At 38.3% G+C, this 19,004-nt stretch overlaps 1 protein-coding gene across 1 annotated transcript in view; it reads left to right on the top strand.

Moving 5' to 3' along the window:
• Positions 1–202: 202 nt before the first annotated feature.
• LOC121414185 (quinone oxidoreductase-like protein 1) overlaps positions 203–19,004 on the top strand; it is a 64,015-nt gene continuing 45,213 nt past the window's right edge. Inside the window, exons 1-6 of the mRNA XM_041607259.1 lie at positions 203–336; positions 6,324–6,474; positions 7,566–7,679; positions 11,872–12,005; positions 12,750–12,861; positions 14,550–14,651. Of these exons, the coding sequence (XP_041463193.1) occupies positions 262–336; positions 6,324–6,474; positions 7,566–7,679; positions 11,872–12,005; positions 12,750–12,861; positions 14,550–14,651 (688 nt within the window). The 5' untranslated portion in view covers positions 203–261. The remainder of the gene's footprint in view (positions 337–6,323; positions 6,475–7,565; positions 7,680–11,871; positions 12,006–12,749; positions 12,862–14,549; positions 14,652–19,004) is intronic.

Here is a 19,004-nt window from a genome sequence, read left to right as displayed (position 1 = left end):
ATGAATGATACTAGCTACAGACTTGGCAGTTCTGTTATTGAATCATCTGACACTTCTATTGCACAATGAAATATATTATTCGATTTATAAAACATCAAGAAAACAAGCAAATCAGTCTTCCATAAGTTCTAGCACGCCCCTTCTATACGAACCAATAGAAATCCATGTAACAGCAGTAAATAATTACAATGATGACCTTTGACATATATCGTCTGCTTACGTTAAGTTACTGGACTTTCGCCGAAGCAGAAGTGAATATTCATGATGAAATTCGTCTATTGGTCAGTAAGATCAGACGGTCCGCTCATAAAAAAAGAACTTTTACTTGGGAATGAGGTGAGTGACGTGAATCTGTAAGTTAAGACAGAATTTGAATCGAACTATGGGAACTTTGATTGATTTTGATGATGATTTGTCATTGTGTGCGTGCCTGGCTTTGGCTTCCGCGCACTGCTCTCAACATGTCATGGTCATGCATGGGACTTGGCGCATGCAGGCTCTGCCTCTGAGCTCTGGCCTCTGCGGCGCGGCAGCCGCCGCGGCAAGGGCGCGGCCTGGGCGCCGGTCCAGGGCATACATGTAGCTGAGCTGAGTGAGTGAGTGAATGAGGGAGGGAGGGGGACTGACTGAGGGTTGGAGGGAGGGAGTCAAAAGAGCTGGTACTATGGAGTGAGTGAAGGAGCATTGACAAAGACATTGTTTTGATGTTCTTTTTGAACTAATGACAATAATGTTTGTTACGGCATTATAAATGGGAACCACCGTTCACTTCATACAGCAGTAGTGTTTTATTCGGGCACCTGCATGGTTCCCTATTTCCACCTCCATTCACTTTGTACACAAGTGCATGTACACAAATCTACAAGTGGTTCCCAAAACCACGATTTGGCCGTTGTTACTGGTATTAAGGATGGAGTGATTAAAATCCAAATAGTATCATTCATACTGTCATGATGACAGTATGAATGATAGACATCAGCTGCCAGCTGTCTGTTTCGAGGAGTTTTTAACATTTTTATTTTTTTAATTTCTCCTTGTACACACACGGCTCGTTATCATGCAGCCACCATTATAGGGGGTTAACAATGCAAAATCCCCCGATTGCCATGGGGCTCATCAATTTTTGTCTTAGACTTTATTTCATAAAAATATATAACGAGAACTGTACACCTCCAGTTAAAACTTCTTGGAGTTGGAGTATATTTCGGAGGAACGTTATACCAAGTAGTACTAAAATAAAGATTGTTATTCCGTTTACGCGTTTTGGCCTGAAATGCACCAAAACGTGGAAAATAAACTTAAAAGGGGGAAAACAGTGTTACTGTTGCGCAACTTCACTTACCTGTTTTATCCAAACTTAAAACACAAAATGTAAACATATGACCATTGAGTCCCTGTACAGATCGAGCTAGAACTTTGGTCTCTGTATTAGGTGAGTGAAGCCAATGGAGTTCAGCGGAACAGCCAATTACATAACAGAGACCGAAGCTTTTGGTCTAATCCTGAAGCTTTATAGCTCCATGGTCTAATCATGACACTGCATGGACACAACTAAGTTATCTCATAAAAGTCACAAATTTCTGAATAATTGAAAAGGTTACCTGCTTCGCAGATTTTTAATGCACTTTAGGTGGGTGTTTCATGGAAGTTGTCAGCACTAAAAAGTTGTCTTTCTCCAACAGTAACCATAGTAACAGTCAGAGTCTGATGCTTCTCAGCCAATCAAAAGCAAGGATTTCACTAAAATAGTTGGCACTGACAATTTAGTCAGTGCTGACAACTTTCATGAAACACCCATGTCGATGCGAAATCGAACGATACACAAGATCAGCATGATGATGATCAGAGCTCACTCTCTCACAAGTCATCACTGGGACATAGTTTGCATGTGGGACAGATAATGTTTTGATATATACATGTATCAGCCACAAATTTATGTTTTCAGTGGCTTATCAAAATTAATTCCATAAACCATGAATATCTTGATCGGGAATTTTATATATACATCCTGTACAGTATCAAGTAAATTTGCCTCTTTAAAGAGACAAATTTGAGTTTGAAGAGGAGGCAAGCGTAGCGCTGTAGGTTGACTATAAAATAAAACTATATGTTTGAAGAAAAGGAATGAAGGGAATAACTTTAGTTTTTTGATATTCTATATTTCAAAAATATTTTTAGATATTTTTTGGATAAAATTAAGAAGTGGCATGGAAGAAAAACTGTTCACCCTGACAGAAAGTTTATTGTAAAAATAGCAGAAAAAATAATAAAAAATATTGCCGAAGGTTTGAGAAAAATTCATAAAATAATTAAAAAGTTATTAGAATTTCAATTATTTGATTTGTGACGTCATATGCGAGCAGCATTCCTACATAGCGAATGGTAAAAAATCAATGAAATGTCATTTTCTCAGAAAATTGAAAATGGTTTCCACTGTAACTTTTGTACATCAATAGACAAATCATTTCACACCTGTTTCATGAAAAGAAAACAAAATTAAGTCATCAGGAACCATAAAAAATTTGAAATTCATACATTTCATATTGATAACACATGGGGCAGCTGCTCGTTTATGACATCACAAATCCAAAATTTTGAACTCTAATAATTTTCTTACTCTTTAACAGATTTTCCTCAAACCTTCACCAATATTTTTTACTATTTTTTCTGCTATTTTTGCAACAAAGTTTTCTTCAGGGTGAACTTCCCCTTCAATATAGCGGATTCAATTTTCTTGGTTTTTGTCTTGATGAGGCATATTACATTTTGGAGAAGCGGAAAATGTACATGGGTTAACAAAATGAAAACATGAAGAAAAGCTTGATGAGGGGAATACTTTTATATTGTTGATTTTTATATTTCTAGATTTTATTTAAAGAATATTTTTGATAAGGTTTTTTTTATTTTTGATTTTGTAGAGCGTTGTGGCCCAGTGGATAAGTTTTCTTACTTTGAAACAGAGGGTCATGGTGTAATTTCCTTCAGCAAGAAATTCATCCACATTGTGCTGCACTCGATCCAGGTGAGGTGAATGGGTACCCATTATTATTGTAACATGACCGTTTGTACACTTCCAAAATCATAAACTCAGTCTCCTGTGCTCTCCTGTACATTCAATCTCCAAAGCTCTTCTTACTTTAATTAAACTAAAATTATTAAACTTAGGATAGGGTGAACACAGAATAAATTAGAAGTTAACACGATGAAGTCCAGACCAGCACTGACTTTACTTTCCAATCCAATCTGTTTGGGAAGTTCTGCCAATGTACCCACATGAGATAATAATAAGCCAGTTCGTAGTTCCTTTCTGCACATGATCAAAAGATTCTACGCATGATCAGAAGAAGGTCATTTGTACTAAAGTGACATGGTGCTTTAAAATCTAATGAGATAAGCACCAACTTTGATGTCTTGATTATTCATATATTCTTTCTAATTGTCGTTTTCATTTACATCCACAAAAAACAACAATGCTTTCACGAACGACTGGTATTTCAAAGTTTGCAAAGTACATCGTGCAACATGCTAAGATATGCATTCAAAGAAGGGATGCAACAAATGCCTTCATTAAGTGTCCATTTGTGTGCTATTCTAGTCACCTGGTCTATTCAATTTCTTCATCCTGCTATGTAATTGTAAGGCAAGCTTACGTAATATCTTGCTTTGAAATCTGCCTATCATGATGAAAGAAATCAAAGGTCATTTGACCAAAATTGTCCATGAAGTACGAACTGGTCTATAGAAATCAACCAATCAAATACAAGGAAAATGGTATGAACTATAAAATGAACTAACCCTATTTAAGAATAAGAACCAATGAGAGAATAGAGAAGGGTGATCATGAGTTAAACTGAATCCTAATGAGAATTAAACAATAAGACCATGTGGAGTGGAAAACTAATGGAACACCAAGAAGCATGACTGAGGGGAAACTGAATGAATGAAATGCAATGAACCTGTGTTGCTATGTGAGATGTATTGGAGATGGAATGAAAGATGAGATCATGACAATGTATGTGGATTGTGAGGATGGAAAGAAGGATGAGATGAGTTGGAATGGAAATAAACAAGTTGAATGTAAACAATAAAGTATGGAAAGCCAAATGTAAGAGTACAGATTAAATAAAATAAACCCAGCAAAATTTACTGTTACATTATTATTATAAAAATGATAGCCAACTTTTTGAAAGAAATTAAGTATTACCTGTAATTCTCAGCTTGAGCTCCCTGGCCCTTTTCAGAAACTTGAATAAGTTTTTTTTCCAGGCTGCAGTCTAAATATGAATAGAGTAAACTTCACAAATGCTGAAAATTTTATCAAAATCGGGTAACAAATAACTTCAAATGTTATTTTCTCCCTTTTTTGAAGCTCTTGCTGAATATTTTCTGCATTCAGTCAAGGACTTGTGTTGGCTGTTATTGATAAATTTTGACATGTTACATGTATATCACAAAAACTTTGATCGGATGTGCTTTTTAATCTCAATACAAAGCCCAGAATTCACTTTGACTTTCATACTGTTGGTTCTGGGGTGGCTTGTCTCATACAAAAAGCATCCAAAGGATGGGAAATGAGCAAATTAAGCAAATGCAAGAAACAACATAAACAAACAACATTTTTAGCTTTCACACATAAATTTAGTAGCACAGAGTTATTTTCTATGGTCTATTGACAAAAAGCCGGTCTTCAGAATACAGACCGATGCTTTTGGCTCAACAAGTCTGGCAGTGAAGATTTCCTTTTCTACATGTAGATTGTCATTTTTTAAAGCTGTTTCCTTCACCTCCTGTTCTGAATTTTTTGATGAAATGGTTACCCACTTGTACTTGTATAGGACAACAATCAATTTCCATGAATAGCGCCATCTCTGGGCCATGTTGTGAAAGTTTATTTGATTTCAGGGTTTGCTGTTATGTTCAGATGTCGATGAGCTGAAAGTCATGCTTGAACTACTTCAAAATACCGATAAAAAAGGAATGGGAATATTGGAGGGGGAAACCCCTCACTGTACATGTACGTACTGTACAAACATTTTGGGCAGTATTCTCCTTTTAAAAATTTCTTTGCTGAGTATGATAAACTAAAATTGATGAATGTTCTAAAGTAAAAAAAATGTATTAAAAGGGTAAAGGGGGGGTGGGGGCACTCAGTATATTAAGGCATAATGGGTATGTGCCGTGGAGGGGACCCCCATTTTTACACTCAAATTTCCGTTCCAAGGCATAGCATTTTGTTTTATTGAGAAAAAGAACAAAGAAAGCCGCTCCAAGGCATAGCATTTTCTTCTTATCGAGAAAAAAGTAGAAAGAAATCCGCTCCAAAGCTTCGCATATTTTCCATTACGCCGTTCCGGTCGCAATGGTCTGCTACAATGAGCGGCCGCAGAGCCCTGTCCGACCATTGCCTCTGCACGCGCGATCGCACTCGGCGGAGGCCGCGCTAGCTGCATCATGCATGCATGCCCGTTCCATAGGGCGCATACGCACCTACTCACACGCGATCCGTTCCAAGGACCCCCGTTTTCACAAACATTTGTAGTTCCGAAGCCCGTTCCGAGGACCCTCCTTTTTACAATAAGCCCGCTTCAAGGCTCCCGTTTTTTGTCTCGCCCGCGGCACACCCCTATCACTCCCCCGGGGGTATATATGTATGGGACATTCCACTATGTTAAGACCTATTTGCATATAAGACTCAACTCCCCCCCCCCAAAAAAAAAGTAATAAGATGTTGGGGTCCATGTACCACATATGATTAAATCTAACAAAATTTGATTTTCCATGAGTTTAATTATGCAAATTAGATGCCCCCAAAATTGATTGCATGAATTTGCATGATGTTATCAAATTTTTCTTGATGAAATTTAAGAATTTAACATTTTGGCTTTCTTATCCGACCAAAGATAATATTAAAATAGAGATGAAATTTTGCCTTCTAGGGTGAAATTTTCTTGGACTTACCCAGAAATAGTATCATATTTGATAAGTTTCCTTTAATTCCTTTCTTACTCTTTTCCTTTTGTCTTGCCACCCCCCTCCCCCCCATCTCATGTTTCCAGACTCTCACAATATAACTTTAATATGGATAAACACACTCTGTTATAAAAGCCAACTACTTTTGTGAAACAGTCCCCTGGTTTCTACTAATTTGCTCCAGAGGTTCTTATCTGTATCATGTAAGGCGTGTGGCCTGTCTAATGATGATACAATGTAACTTCAATATGTATTTTCTAAACACACTGTTATAAAAGCCAACAAGTACTTTTGTGAAACAGTCCCCTGGTTTCTGCTAATGTGCTCAAGTACATTTTTTTTCTTGAATGCAGGAATCGATTCCAGAGCCTGGAGGTCCAGAGGTTCTTGTCCGTATCAAGGCGTGTGGCCTCTCGGATGTTGACTCAGAGCTTCTACAGGCCTTGGGACAGACCAGACAGGAGGTACCATGTGGGCTACAAATAGCGGGTATTGTTACAAAAGGTACACATGCTTGTTTCAAAGTCCTGGGTCCCGTAACACAAAGGTTAGCGATTGATCGTACGCTTGATTTTTACGATTGATTGTACATTGTATTTGGAATCGGTCGTAAAAAATGTTCTACGATCATTGCTAAGTTTTGTGTCAGGGGCCCCTTGTTGAAGTATTTTGATATGTTCAACTAGAGAGCTCTTTGTAACCTGTAACTGTTTAAAGATAAATTCCAGTATTGGTAACGATCTCAAAATGAGTTTTTACAGAATGTAATATAATGACTATCCAAGTGTCTGTTTGTATGAATAAAAAATATGTGCCAAAGGATTCTGGAAGAAATTGTGTAATTGCTGAGAAATAAGCAAAATAAGCGCGGATTTGGTCACTTCCATCGGGTCTTTATTCCAGCAATAATAATACACTGTCCCACGTGTGCCTATCTGTGTTGGTGATCTTCAGTGTGAATATTTTTCGGCGTAGATTTCAAGATTTCACAAAGTTCAGTTTATGTATTACTGTACCAGATCTAGATCCTCGATGATATACTGACAATTAAACCTTGTTTTACAGACTTTCTCATGAAATCAGTGTTTATTGCAACTACTGGCATTTCTCTTTAACAGTTACAGCAGGTGCAACCCTTAAAAATGTGAATATATAATGGTGCATTCTTGATGAGTACCAAATGGTTAGACGAAATGGAATGGCATAAGACTAAATGAAGGTAGACCATTTTGTGAGTGGATGAGTTTGCAGCACTTGGACAAATTGGCAATTTACCCCTCGATGATATGGAAATCCATCAATGTCATAGTTTTTTGTAAAGGAAATTTGTACAATGTCCTTTGTACCTGTACTTGGGAAGTCCACTCAATTTTCAAGAAAACAATTATGTATAGAATTTTTTTTGAACATATATGCATTTTTATGTTGGCGTTAATAGCTTTCCTTAGTTGTGGTTGCTTAGATCAATTGCAACTCTTTGTAAGACGGGACCCTGGTTACTTCGATGTCATGAAATTATTTCTTAAAAATCGTTCAGGTCATCAAATTTTCATCATTGTTAAAATTTTGCTTTTTATTGTGAAATTTATTTTCAGTTGGGTCATCAGCCACCAGGTTTAGCGTCGGGGACGATGTCGTCGGGCTCCTCCCCATGGATACATCCTCATCTGGATGTGCAGAGTATTGCAATGTGAATGAGAATTATTTGGGTAAGCTATATATCAATCGTAAGCTAGTATTATAAGCTACATGTACATCAGGCTAAGAAATATTTTGGGGTTCTTTTGGGGTCTGCATCCTTTTTTCCACATTTTGGCGATTGTGGAATTTTAGGGGTTGTTTCTTTCAAATAAGGGCTACTTTTTTATAGGGGTAACAAGCAGTTTTGCAGTAAAAGCAACTATCATTATTAACACTTCATGCGTTACGTTCGCATTATTGCACATCCGTAGGCATGTTTTCGTTTGCATTTTTGCACAACCACACATATCCCATAGACATCCCCTGTCCCATTGTTTTTCAAACAATTGCATGCCCTGTAGAGTGCCTAGCTACTATGTATAGCCTGGCGTTTTTGTATATTGTACATGTGTACCGATCGATCGCACGTGCGACATTGGTTTAGTGTTCGACAGATTATCACAGTTTACAAATTACAGAATCGTTGAGTTTTCCCCAAAAATCAATACATCCTGATCACAGCCAGGAGGTTCATTGAAAAAGGAGAGGAGAAAATCAATAAAACCCTCCTCACAAACAATACCATGGCCAGGTTTATTGTTAGGAGTCTGTGACTCATGGCACGAATGTGAATGAGACCCTTTCAATGGAGTACAGTACCTTGACCAGGCAAAAATTTACTCTTTTATTTTCCACCATATATGGGCTATTTTTATCAGATTATCATGATACAAAGCTTATTTAATGAACAGTCCAAGTGGATAAATAAAAATCTTGCCACTAACACAAGAACCAAAATAAAAGGGGGGCTAAATTTTGTTGGAAGTATTAGGAGAAAGCATTTAGAAAATGTAATTTACTATACATTTTTCCATAATTTATCCAATAAATTTATATACGATAAGAAAGCCCAGGAAACACTCTACAAGTTTGCTACACAACATTTTCTTTCAAAATGATCAGATAAAAAGTTTTGGCACTCTAAATAACAGAGTGTATTATACTGCTTCGAGGGGATCACTGCTAAAATAATGCAACACACAGGGGGTTTACAGGTGAACGCATGAAGAGTTAATGATAATTCCAATATCAATGCCAAATGCATCCCTTTGCACTATGATAATTGGATATTATTACCCTGGCTTTAGCCCAGCAGCCTTTTACAGTGTGGTGGCATTTCACGTAATAAACTCCTGCCAGGTACCCATTTACCTCACCTGGGTCGAGTGCAGCACAGTGTGGATAAATTTCTTGCCGAAGGGAATTACGCCATTGCTGGGATTCGAACCCATGACCCTCTGTTTCTGAAGACTCATCCACTGGGCCACAAAGCCCCACATTTGTTGAATAATTCTGCCATAGTTACATGTAGAATATTGATTTTATGGATAATCTTGATTGCTGTAACTTATGACAAATCTTGGGGTGACTCTGGACAGAATGGTTGGTCACCCCAAATTATGTATTTTGGGTGAGTTTTGGGGGCAATTTAGGCTGTTATGAGGGTGAAATCGCCCGTTGCCCTCATATATTTCTTACACTGAGCAACATGTACACTATTTATAAAGAGTAGGGTGTCCCCCCAGTAAATTGCCCCTGCCCTTCCCGGATAGAACTCAAAACATGACTATGATGATACATGAAAAAGTTGGTCTATACTTTGGTTTCATGACATTTTCTCTGGACACTGTAAATTCCACACGCTAAAAAATGGAATGACCAACTTCAACTCTGGATTTAACACTATACCCAATCCTAAAGAAATCCTTCTTCACCCTTTCAATATTGAAGTTTTAAAGTTGAGCTATTTAAAAAAAAAACAAGATGCAAGAGTCTCTTTGACACCATTTTTTGCGGACTGCTTGGGAGTTTCAATGAGGTTTTTCAGAATGTGCATCTCATGGATGAGTGATCCCTGAACTTCAAACTTTGTTTTCTCCGTATTTGTTGAAGCTCTCGCAGATTTTTTTCAGCATTCAATCAGGTGCCTATTTAGTTGTGAGGGTTATGTCGATCATGTTTGACTAGATATGTATCATTTTAAAGCTATAGGACATGCTCTATCAAGCTTATTGTTGGTTTTGAGGTGGCTGTTCACATATAGGGTAGAAGATATTTTGGTTTTAATATACTGATCTTGCATTTGATTCAGGAATTTTTTTTATAGTTCTCCGAATAATAGAATAAAAAAAGACACAAACATCAAGTCATAGCAATCCATCCTATTGTCCCTCATTTTTTTGTCATGTGAATGGCCCCAGGCTGTTTTTTTTTTGGGTTTATATTGTACATGTTGTTATTGCTCGTTGACAGTTTGAAATATGTGTCATGCTCTGTCCCATATCTTCCGTTTCACCGGCGGACAAGTTGTGGTGCCTTTTGGGGGACACATATTAAATTATTTAGGCTCCATTTGTCAATTTGAAAGGTGTGTTCAAGCAAAGTTGTCAAAACTACATGTAGGATCACAATCATGTTCACTGGTGTGATTCAAGTTACAAACCTCCTGTTTAGGTTAATAATAATAATAATAATAATCCGCTTTTATATAGCGCTTAATACATCGGAACGACGTGCCTTTAAAAGCGCTTCACAGATATATTATTACCCCGGTCATCGGATTCAATCAGTCATTCCCGCACACAATGTGTGCACATCCTCCACTCCCTGGGGAGTATTCCAGTCAGTCGCCGGTGAGGCGCACACAGTACTGGACAAGCTACAATGACTTTCACATCCTACCGGGTGCCCATTTAGCACCTGGGTCGAGAGTGGCAAAGTGTGGATTAACGCCTTGCCAAAGGATGCCAGATGACGAAAATCTTGCGTTTAAGAGCAGTATACCCCATTTTTCCTTATCATCAAATCTCTTCTCCCAGTACTACAAATCCTATTGCCCTCAAGCATGAAATTTAAGTATAGAAACACCTGTTTCTTGACCTCGGTCCGAAGATAATACACCCCAGCATCAACGGTCACAGCAGGGGGCCACACACGATGGATTGCAATGTGTGTTCTGGTGAGTGCATGGAGTTCCATGTATACACGCGTTGATAGAAACTTTTTTCTTCCTTTCTTTCTTTTTCTTTCTTTCTTTCTTTCTTTCTCTCTCTCTTCCTTCCTTTCTTTCTTTCATTAAGACTGTATCGTTGCGTGAGTGAACGGCATGCATCCCATATTTTCTTGCTGTACGGACAGAAACTAGATGGGATGCATCGCGGTCCTTGCATGCTAAGCATACCGTAATTTTTATTCCGCATACTTATTTCGAGGTCGATTTTCTTCGTTCGAAATTGAAAATGGACTAGTATTGGATGTCTGAATGTAATATGCCTTTGAAAACGTGATTAATATCGAATACAATAATTTCATACCGAAGATCCTTCTACAGGCAGACAAGTCTTACGTAATAGCACAGCTGTTGTTTATCATTTCGTCCTTGGCTCAACGCTCGTTTGGCTGGCCCGTGGTGGTGAAATTGAGACAAGGGGATTACCTGGCCATGATAGGTTTATCGGGGTTGGAAATGTTTTTGAGTTTCCAAATGCAAAACGGGGTATCCGACCGCAGTTTGCAGTCCGAAGTGAGGTCGGGAATCAAACGGGAAATTTTCGTAATGAGACCGCGGTGGGATTCGAACACACGGCCCTCAGTTTACAAGGCGAGAGTCAGAACTACTACACCACGGCTCCTCCACGAGGTTGTGGGTTGAGGCTCATGTAATGTGTCACTGCCCTCCCCCACACACACACTCTCACACACTTGAATACAAGCTCCGAAATCCAAATTTCACATTCAAGTTGATAGAAATTCAAAATTTCACATTTCAATTTTCATATTGAAGTTTTGTAGTAAAGGGGTAATCTATTAATAATGGATTATGAAATATTGATAATGAAAAATATTGTTCTAGCCAATAGAAATATTGATTAAAAAAACAATGATAATCCCTATTCATGACAAAAAAATATATATATCATGGACCATCAGTAATGGAGTTCATCAGCCTTTTGGGGAGTTTCTGGCATGTGAAATTCTGAACATTCATAATGCTCGATCATATTTTCGTCAAACTTTAATCAATACATATATGTTTCTGTAGTTTTCTGCTTAATTTACATACATTGTACCAGGTAGTTTAAAATCATTCATAGAAACACCATGTTCCCTAGGAGTTTTGTTTATGTAATGCATATGTTAATAATCATTTGTTTGATACAGTGATAAAACCCGAGAAGGTGAGCTACAGGGATGCTGCCAGCTGTGCTGGTGAGGGGTTGAAAATGTATACTGCTCTGCGCTATCTTGGTCATCTGCAAGGTGGAGAAACGATTCTTATCATGGATGGCGCCCGGGTAAGAATATGATAAAAAATGATACACATGTTTGTTCCAGGAAAAATGATGATGATGGTGCTTAGGCCACCGTTCTGTGCAATTTATGCATCCTGCTATGTCAGGCTAGCTTGTGCAGTATCTTGCTTTGTAATTTGCCTATCCTAATTGAGGAAAGGAGAGGACAGTTGTACATACATGTCCATGAGGTAACTACGGAAGTTTGTTTTATTACAATACATGTAGGTGAAGAGCAAAGGAAAATGTAATTTTTATAATGATAATAATGATAATAGCCAGCAGCAGATAATTTCAGTTTTTGTTAATCCCACTTTTAATATACGTTATGTTGATGATGCTTTGGTGATAGTGGTTGCAGTCGTGGAATGATAATAATAAAGGTATTTTTACCCAGGGTAGCCACTTCAGTTTCAAAAATTGTTCTACCAGCGGGCCCTGCTATTATTACCCCGGCTTTACCTGAGCTGCCTAGGCACTCATGCATTCAAGGAATTTTTTTCTACCGGGCACCCATTCTTCTCACCTGGGTTGAGTGCAGCACAATGTGGATGAATTTCTTGCTGAAGGAAATCACGCCATGGCTGGGATTCGAACCCACGGCCTTCTGTTTCAAAGTCAGAAGACTAATCCACTGTGCTACAACGCTCCACATTTTAAAGGATAGTTTAATGTTGTCATGTTTTGATCTCCATGTCGTCATCCCTCATCCATTCAATCTCTTTCCCTCTCTCTCTCTTTCCATAGCCTGCAGGATATATTGGCATTCAGTTGGCCCAGGGCTGGGGTGCGAAGGTCATCACGACAGCAGCTTCAGAAGAAGAAAGATCTTTCCTTGAGAATATAAAACCCGAACTCAGTAAGACATTTCTTGGTCGTTTTATTATAATCCCCTTCATAAATATGTTAGTCAGCATTTCCCCTCTTACATATGCCCTTTTTACACAGGATTTTCTTAACCCCGGACTATCGCTAACCCCGTACTATCCTTAACCCCGTACTATTTTTTTTCCTTTTCACACATGCCAAATTGTTATTGCTAACCCCGGATAAGGAATGCTTGCTTTTCACACACGAAACTCGCTAACCCCGGACTAGTGGTTTTTGTCGATCATTCGTAGTACAAGTACTTCACTTGTACACTTTTTACACACGCTACAATTTCCTTAACCCCGTACTATAGGTGGGGCCAAATAGTACGGGGTTAAGCTTAGCCCACTTTCGTTTTACACATGCGATCTTAACCCCGTACTATTGCTCTTAGCACCGCAATTGGTGGGATAACCCTGCTTTTTTGCAGGGCCAAATAATCCCGTACTATAGGTGGGGTTAGCCCACTTTGCAAAAATGCTGTGTAAAAAGAAAGTGGGCTAGGCTTAACCCCGTACTATAGGTGGGGCTAAATTGCCATTTAGCCCCACCTATAGTACGGGGTTAAGGAAATTTTAGCCTGTGTAAAAAAGGTAATAGAGTATTACAGACTATGTGTAATGTTGACATTTTCTCCTTCCACTTTTTTCTGTTTAGAGCATGTTTCCTCATATTCAGACCACCCTTTTACACATCTTTCTATGTGATATTTGGTCTTCCCTGATGCATGTATATTCCGTTTTTATATTGCAGTTAAATTATGCATCAGAACAATATCTCTGAGTGCTTACAGATACATTATTGACAGATATATTATTACCCTGGTCAACGGATCCTGACATGCCTGCACATAACGTATGAACTTTCTCCACTCCCTGGGTAGCATTCTAACAAGAGTACCAAGACTTAATTACATACAACATACATGTATGCTTTGGTATCCTACCATGACGTAGCCATTTAATTAAAACCTGGGTGGAGAGTGGCAAAGTGTGGATTGATGCCATGCCGAAGGACGAAAGGCAGCGGTAGGATTTGAACGCACGATCCTCAGATTACAAGTCTGGAGTCGGAACCACCACGCCATGACTCTCCCTTTCATTTTATGCCATCCACTTTCAGATCCCATGCTCTTTTCATAGGTTTACCAACTTCTTTCCTCAGCAGGTGGACCATTCGTCTCAAACCACTTCTCTTTTATACCGTTTCCACAGTCAAATCCAGGCTCAAACTTCCCAAGGTCCGGGGTTCAACTACCACTACTGCGCCCTTTATCAAGGCATACTATCTACATTTGCCACGCTCCACCCAGGATGGCGTTTCATAAAGCTGTTCGTAAAGTTACGCACAACTTTACGCACGACTGAAACATGTTCTTAGGTGCTAAATCAGTTACATAGGAGTATCATTTAGCACATGAAATGGTCACTAGTCGTACGTAAATTCATTTGTATCTTACGAACAGCTTTATGAAACGGGCCCCAGGTGTAGTAAATGGGTACCCAGAAGGAAGGAATTCCTTCAAAGCGTACAATCAGGATAGCCGTGCCAAAGCCAGGGCAATAGTATGCAGCGCTTTTAGAAACATTGTAAAGAACTATATAAATGTTGCACATTATTATTATTATTCTCTCCCTTCACAATGACTGTCTGCATTGTATGTTGTATCTCCTACAGCCCGTGTCATAGACGCCAGTGGAAGTAAAAGGTTTGCCATCCTTAATGAATGCTTAGAGGATACTGGTGGTCTAGGGGTAGATTGCATCCTGGATAACGGAGGTAAGCATTACATCTTGTTAGGTCAGTGGTTTCAGACTGCTTCCAAGTTCGTCAGATCCAGGTATTTTGTGATCGGCAAATTTACCATGATCAGAAAATAGCATGTGATTTTGGCAGTGTGAAAGCAAATAACGTGTAATCTACCCAAAAGAAAATACCCGCTAAATAGAAGGTACTTGTCAACATTTCGAGAACTTTCACTGATATTTTTCCAAGGTGGCAGGTACTTTGGCAGTGTGAAAGTAAATTATGGGAGCTTTTAGCCCAGCGTGTAGTTGGGTGAGGTCACCGTGGGCGGCTGCTTCGAGCTTGTGAATTTGAATCTCGTGCCTTGCTTGCTTATCAAATCATACTGCGCATGCTCGTGACTTTAGGAACTTCTCCCCAAGGATATGTTTCGGGCAGTGTGAGTGCGGGAATAATTAACAGGAATTTTTTTTGCCTGATTAGCAGCCACCCCAACCCAACAATAAGTCAAGATTTATTCATTCCATTCGATAAAAAGATACAACTCATACATACAAATTTACAAGATTTACATTTGAATACAATACAATGTATACAAACACAGAAATGGTATTGATTGCACATATACAGAAAAAAAATCAAATGGAATTGGGTCACTGCAAAAGTTCAAAAAGAGACTTGAACTTGTCAAGGCTGTGTCCCAAACTGGAATTAAACATTGTTGTAATGGTAAGTTTAAGGTAAATGATTATAAAAAACACTACAAAAATAAGGAATTTTACAAAATAAACATAAAGTGAAGTGAAGAGGGAGTGAAAAGTTGAATTATTATCGTATGAAAAAGTATATAAATAGGGATTAGGTATGTGTTAACTTTAACAGATATGACTTTAATTTCCTTTTATAACCATTGAAATTACTAGTTTGACTTTATCTCTTGAGGAAGTGCATTTCAAATAAGGGGTGCAGTACGTTTAAAAATTAATGAATCAAATGTTTTAGTACATCTGAATATATGAAAATTTTCTTTATGACGAGTATTGTAATTATGGATCTCATTATTGAATGATAATAATAATTGAATTTTTTCAGGTAAAGTCACCCAACATGAATATCGAGTTTTTCATTGAGCATGAAAAGGACTCCTAAGCTTTAAAATGATATCAACAAGTTCCCTCATAAAATATTTGATAGTATACAGTAGACATTCAGAAAGGGGTTCCCTCGTGAATAACATGTGCACACTGCAATTTTGGTGAAAACCTACAATCGGGCCACACAAAATGGTGTAAAAGAAACATTTACAGTATCTTTTGTTTTATTCAGATTTGCAACTTTAATTAATCTTTTAAATTATGAAGAAGAAAAATTGCTCGCCTCACCAATGAAAATATTGGGGGGGGGGCAGACATATCATTTCCCCCCTCCCCCCCCCCATAATTCCAGATGTGCAAAAATAAGATATGATTGTACTTTTACACAGAAATCGGCAAGCAAGATTGAGATAATGCAACTTGTTCTTTATTTAAAATTGTGCTCAAAACTTTTGTTTTCCAGATTGGAATATAAAAATTTTCAGCTCGCGCTTCGCACTTGCATCAATCATTTCCTGAGCATAAACCCATACATTTCAAGATTAAACAGGTGAACATGACGAAAAATCTCCGTTTGAGAGCAGCTATACCCCAGTTTCCCTTATCATCAATTCTCTTCTCCAAGTACTACAAACCGTAATTGCCCCAAGCATGAAATTTAAGTATAGAAACACCTGTTTCTTGACCTCGGTCCGAAGATAACACTTCGCAGCATATACAGTCACAGCAGGGGGCCACACACGATGGATCGCAATGTGTGTAGTTCTAGAGCCTACTATGGAGTTCCATGTATACACGCGGTGAAAGTGCAACTTTTTTCTTCCTTTCTTTCCTTCTTTCTTTCTGTCTGGCTGTCTTATTTTTCTTTCTTTCTAGACTTATTTTTCTTCATCCACCCCATTTCTACACCTCTAAAGAACCTGCATTTGCCAAATTAAAAAAATAATGATTTCATATTTGTTTGCATATCAGCCGCATGATTATTATACTTTGTATGTTGGTATGCCATTACTTCTTTTTTCGAACGTTATGACTGTATCATTGCGCGAGTGAACGGCATACATCCCATATTTTCTTGCTTGACGGACAGAAACTATGGGATGCATCGCGGTCCCTCCATGCTAAGCATACCGGAATTTTTATTCGCTTACTTTCCTTATTTCGAGGTCGATTTTCTTCGTTCAAAATTGAAAATGGACTAATATTGGATGTCTCAATGTAATATGCCTTTGAAAACGTGATTAATATCGAATACAATAATTTCATTCCGAAGGTCCTTCTACAGGCAGACAAGTCTTACGTAATAGCACAGCTGTTGTTTATCATTTCGTCCTTGGCTCAACGCTCACCACCATGGCCTGTGGTGGTGAAATTGAGACAAGGGCCTGGACCTGAGACAAGGACCTGGCCAAGATGGGTTTATCGGGGTTGGAAATGTTGTTGAGATTTTTCAAATGAAAAATGGGGTATGGGACCGCAGTTTGCAGTCTGAACTGCGGTCTTTATTCAAACGGGGGTTTGACGTAATGATAGAATGTCCCTTTTTTAGTTCTAACTAAAAAAAACCTCCTGTTACGATTGCATATATAGGGGAAGGCGGGGTAAGTTGTGACACTTTTTGCATTTTGCATGTTAGAATTGATATGACTAGTACTATTTTAGAAATAAGTACCTTGCCTGATTTGATTCTTGGGAAATGTTTTTCACCTACATGTAACTTTCTACCCCCACACTGAAAGTCATCGTGACCTTTGAAAAAACGATGTCAAATGGCTCAACTTGCCCCATATATGGGGTAAGTTGTGCTACCGTCTGGGGTAAGTTGAGCCACAAAAACTAATAATATGTACAAAATGTATGGGGGGAGAAGCAGCATGTCAATTTTTTGTTTAAAGTCTTTTCACTTGCTAATTCTCTATAAATACTAACATCCTTTAAAAGGAAAAAAGCAGTCATGTAAATTTGCTCCTTTCAGCCTGCATTTCAATCGATTTTTATGGTTTGTTTGTTTTTTTAAGATACATTACCATAAGAATTACCATGGCTCAACTTGCCCCATGCTGTTTGGCTCAACTTACCCCAGTCCGAACTTAGTGCGATAATTTTGTATCCACACATTTATTATGCATCCATCATATAAAAGACTATGACAAGAATGAAGATCCATACCTGGACTAACAATGTTGTTATCATGTCTTTACTATATTTAAAGACGTGTGTGTATAAAGCACTTATCTACATGTATTTCACACTCTTTTTTACTTTTTTGGCTGAAATTCATACTTTTCCCTCTAAAAAACTACTTTTTGTTTCAACGTGGAAAACAATGTGGTGGGGTTAGGGGTTATGCAATGGGTCATCAATACATGACACCACCACGATGTCTGACTCATTCATTATTGGCCTGGTGGCTCAACTTGCCCCAATGCTCAACTTACCCCGCCTTTCCCTACATGTATGTTTTTTTAAACTATCAAATTTGTTCAGATCGAAATATCAAAATTTCTAGCTTGCGCGCTTGCATCTATTGTTCTTTTAGATACCAATATTAATAATTGGTACCAAAAATGCTAAGAATATCAAGCTTTTAGGTCAGAATATAAAGACATTTTATCTTGCTCTAGGCACTCGCATTGTTTGTGTAGTGAGATATATATATCCTCCTCATGAGTTACAACTACAAACGGTCCTAAACAGGTACCTTTTTTAGGTACCGTCGAGGTCTAGTGGTTATGAACTCTTGTCTTTCAATTTGAGGGACATGGATTCAATTCCCAGCTTGGCTTGTTTTCCTCCAGCAGGTAATCTACCCATATTGTGCTGCCCTCAACCCGGCTGAGGTATAAAGGGTACCCAATAGGAAGATATTCCTTGAATGCTAGAATGCCTGTAGGCAGCACAGCAATTATAGCCAGGTATCTAACATTATTATAATGCGCAGTTGAGTAATTTTGTGCAATATAAATGTACAATTATTATTTCAAGGTGTCAAATGTTGCTCTCCAATGGAAGCTCTCAAATCTCACTGGCTGGACATCCCGTGTTAAAATATCAGAGCAAGTTTCAGCTCCTTGGACTTGCAAATACGGTGTCCCCTAAGGGTCTGTTATGGGCCCTATACTCTTCAATGTTTATATCACTCCTGTCTCATTTATCCTTCGTAAGCACATCTTTTCTATCTCAACTGTGCCAATGATATTGAACTATATGATGTGTTTGATCCTCGTTCACCATCAAGTATGCAAGAAGTGTTAGAAAGAATTTCTTTATACCGGTAAGTATTGCTGAGATA

This window comes from Lytechinus variegatus, chromosome 4 (genome assembly GCF_018143015.1).
Source record: "Lytechinus variegatus isolate NC3 chromosome 4, Lvar_3.0, whole genome shotgun sequence".
Lineage (NCBI taxonomy): Eukaryota > Metazoa > Echinodermata > Echinoidea > Temnopleuroida > Toxopneustidae > Lytechinus > Lytechinus variegatus.
This window is presented reverse-complemented; position numbering and strand designations above follow the sequence as displayed.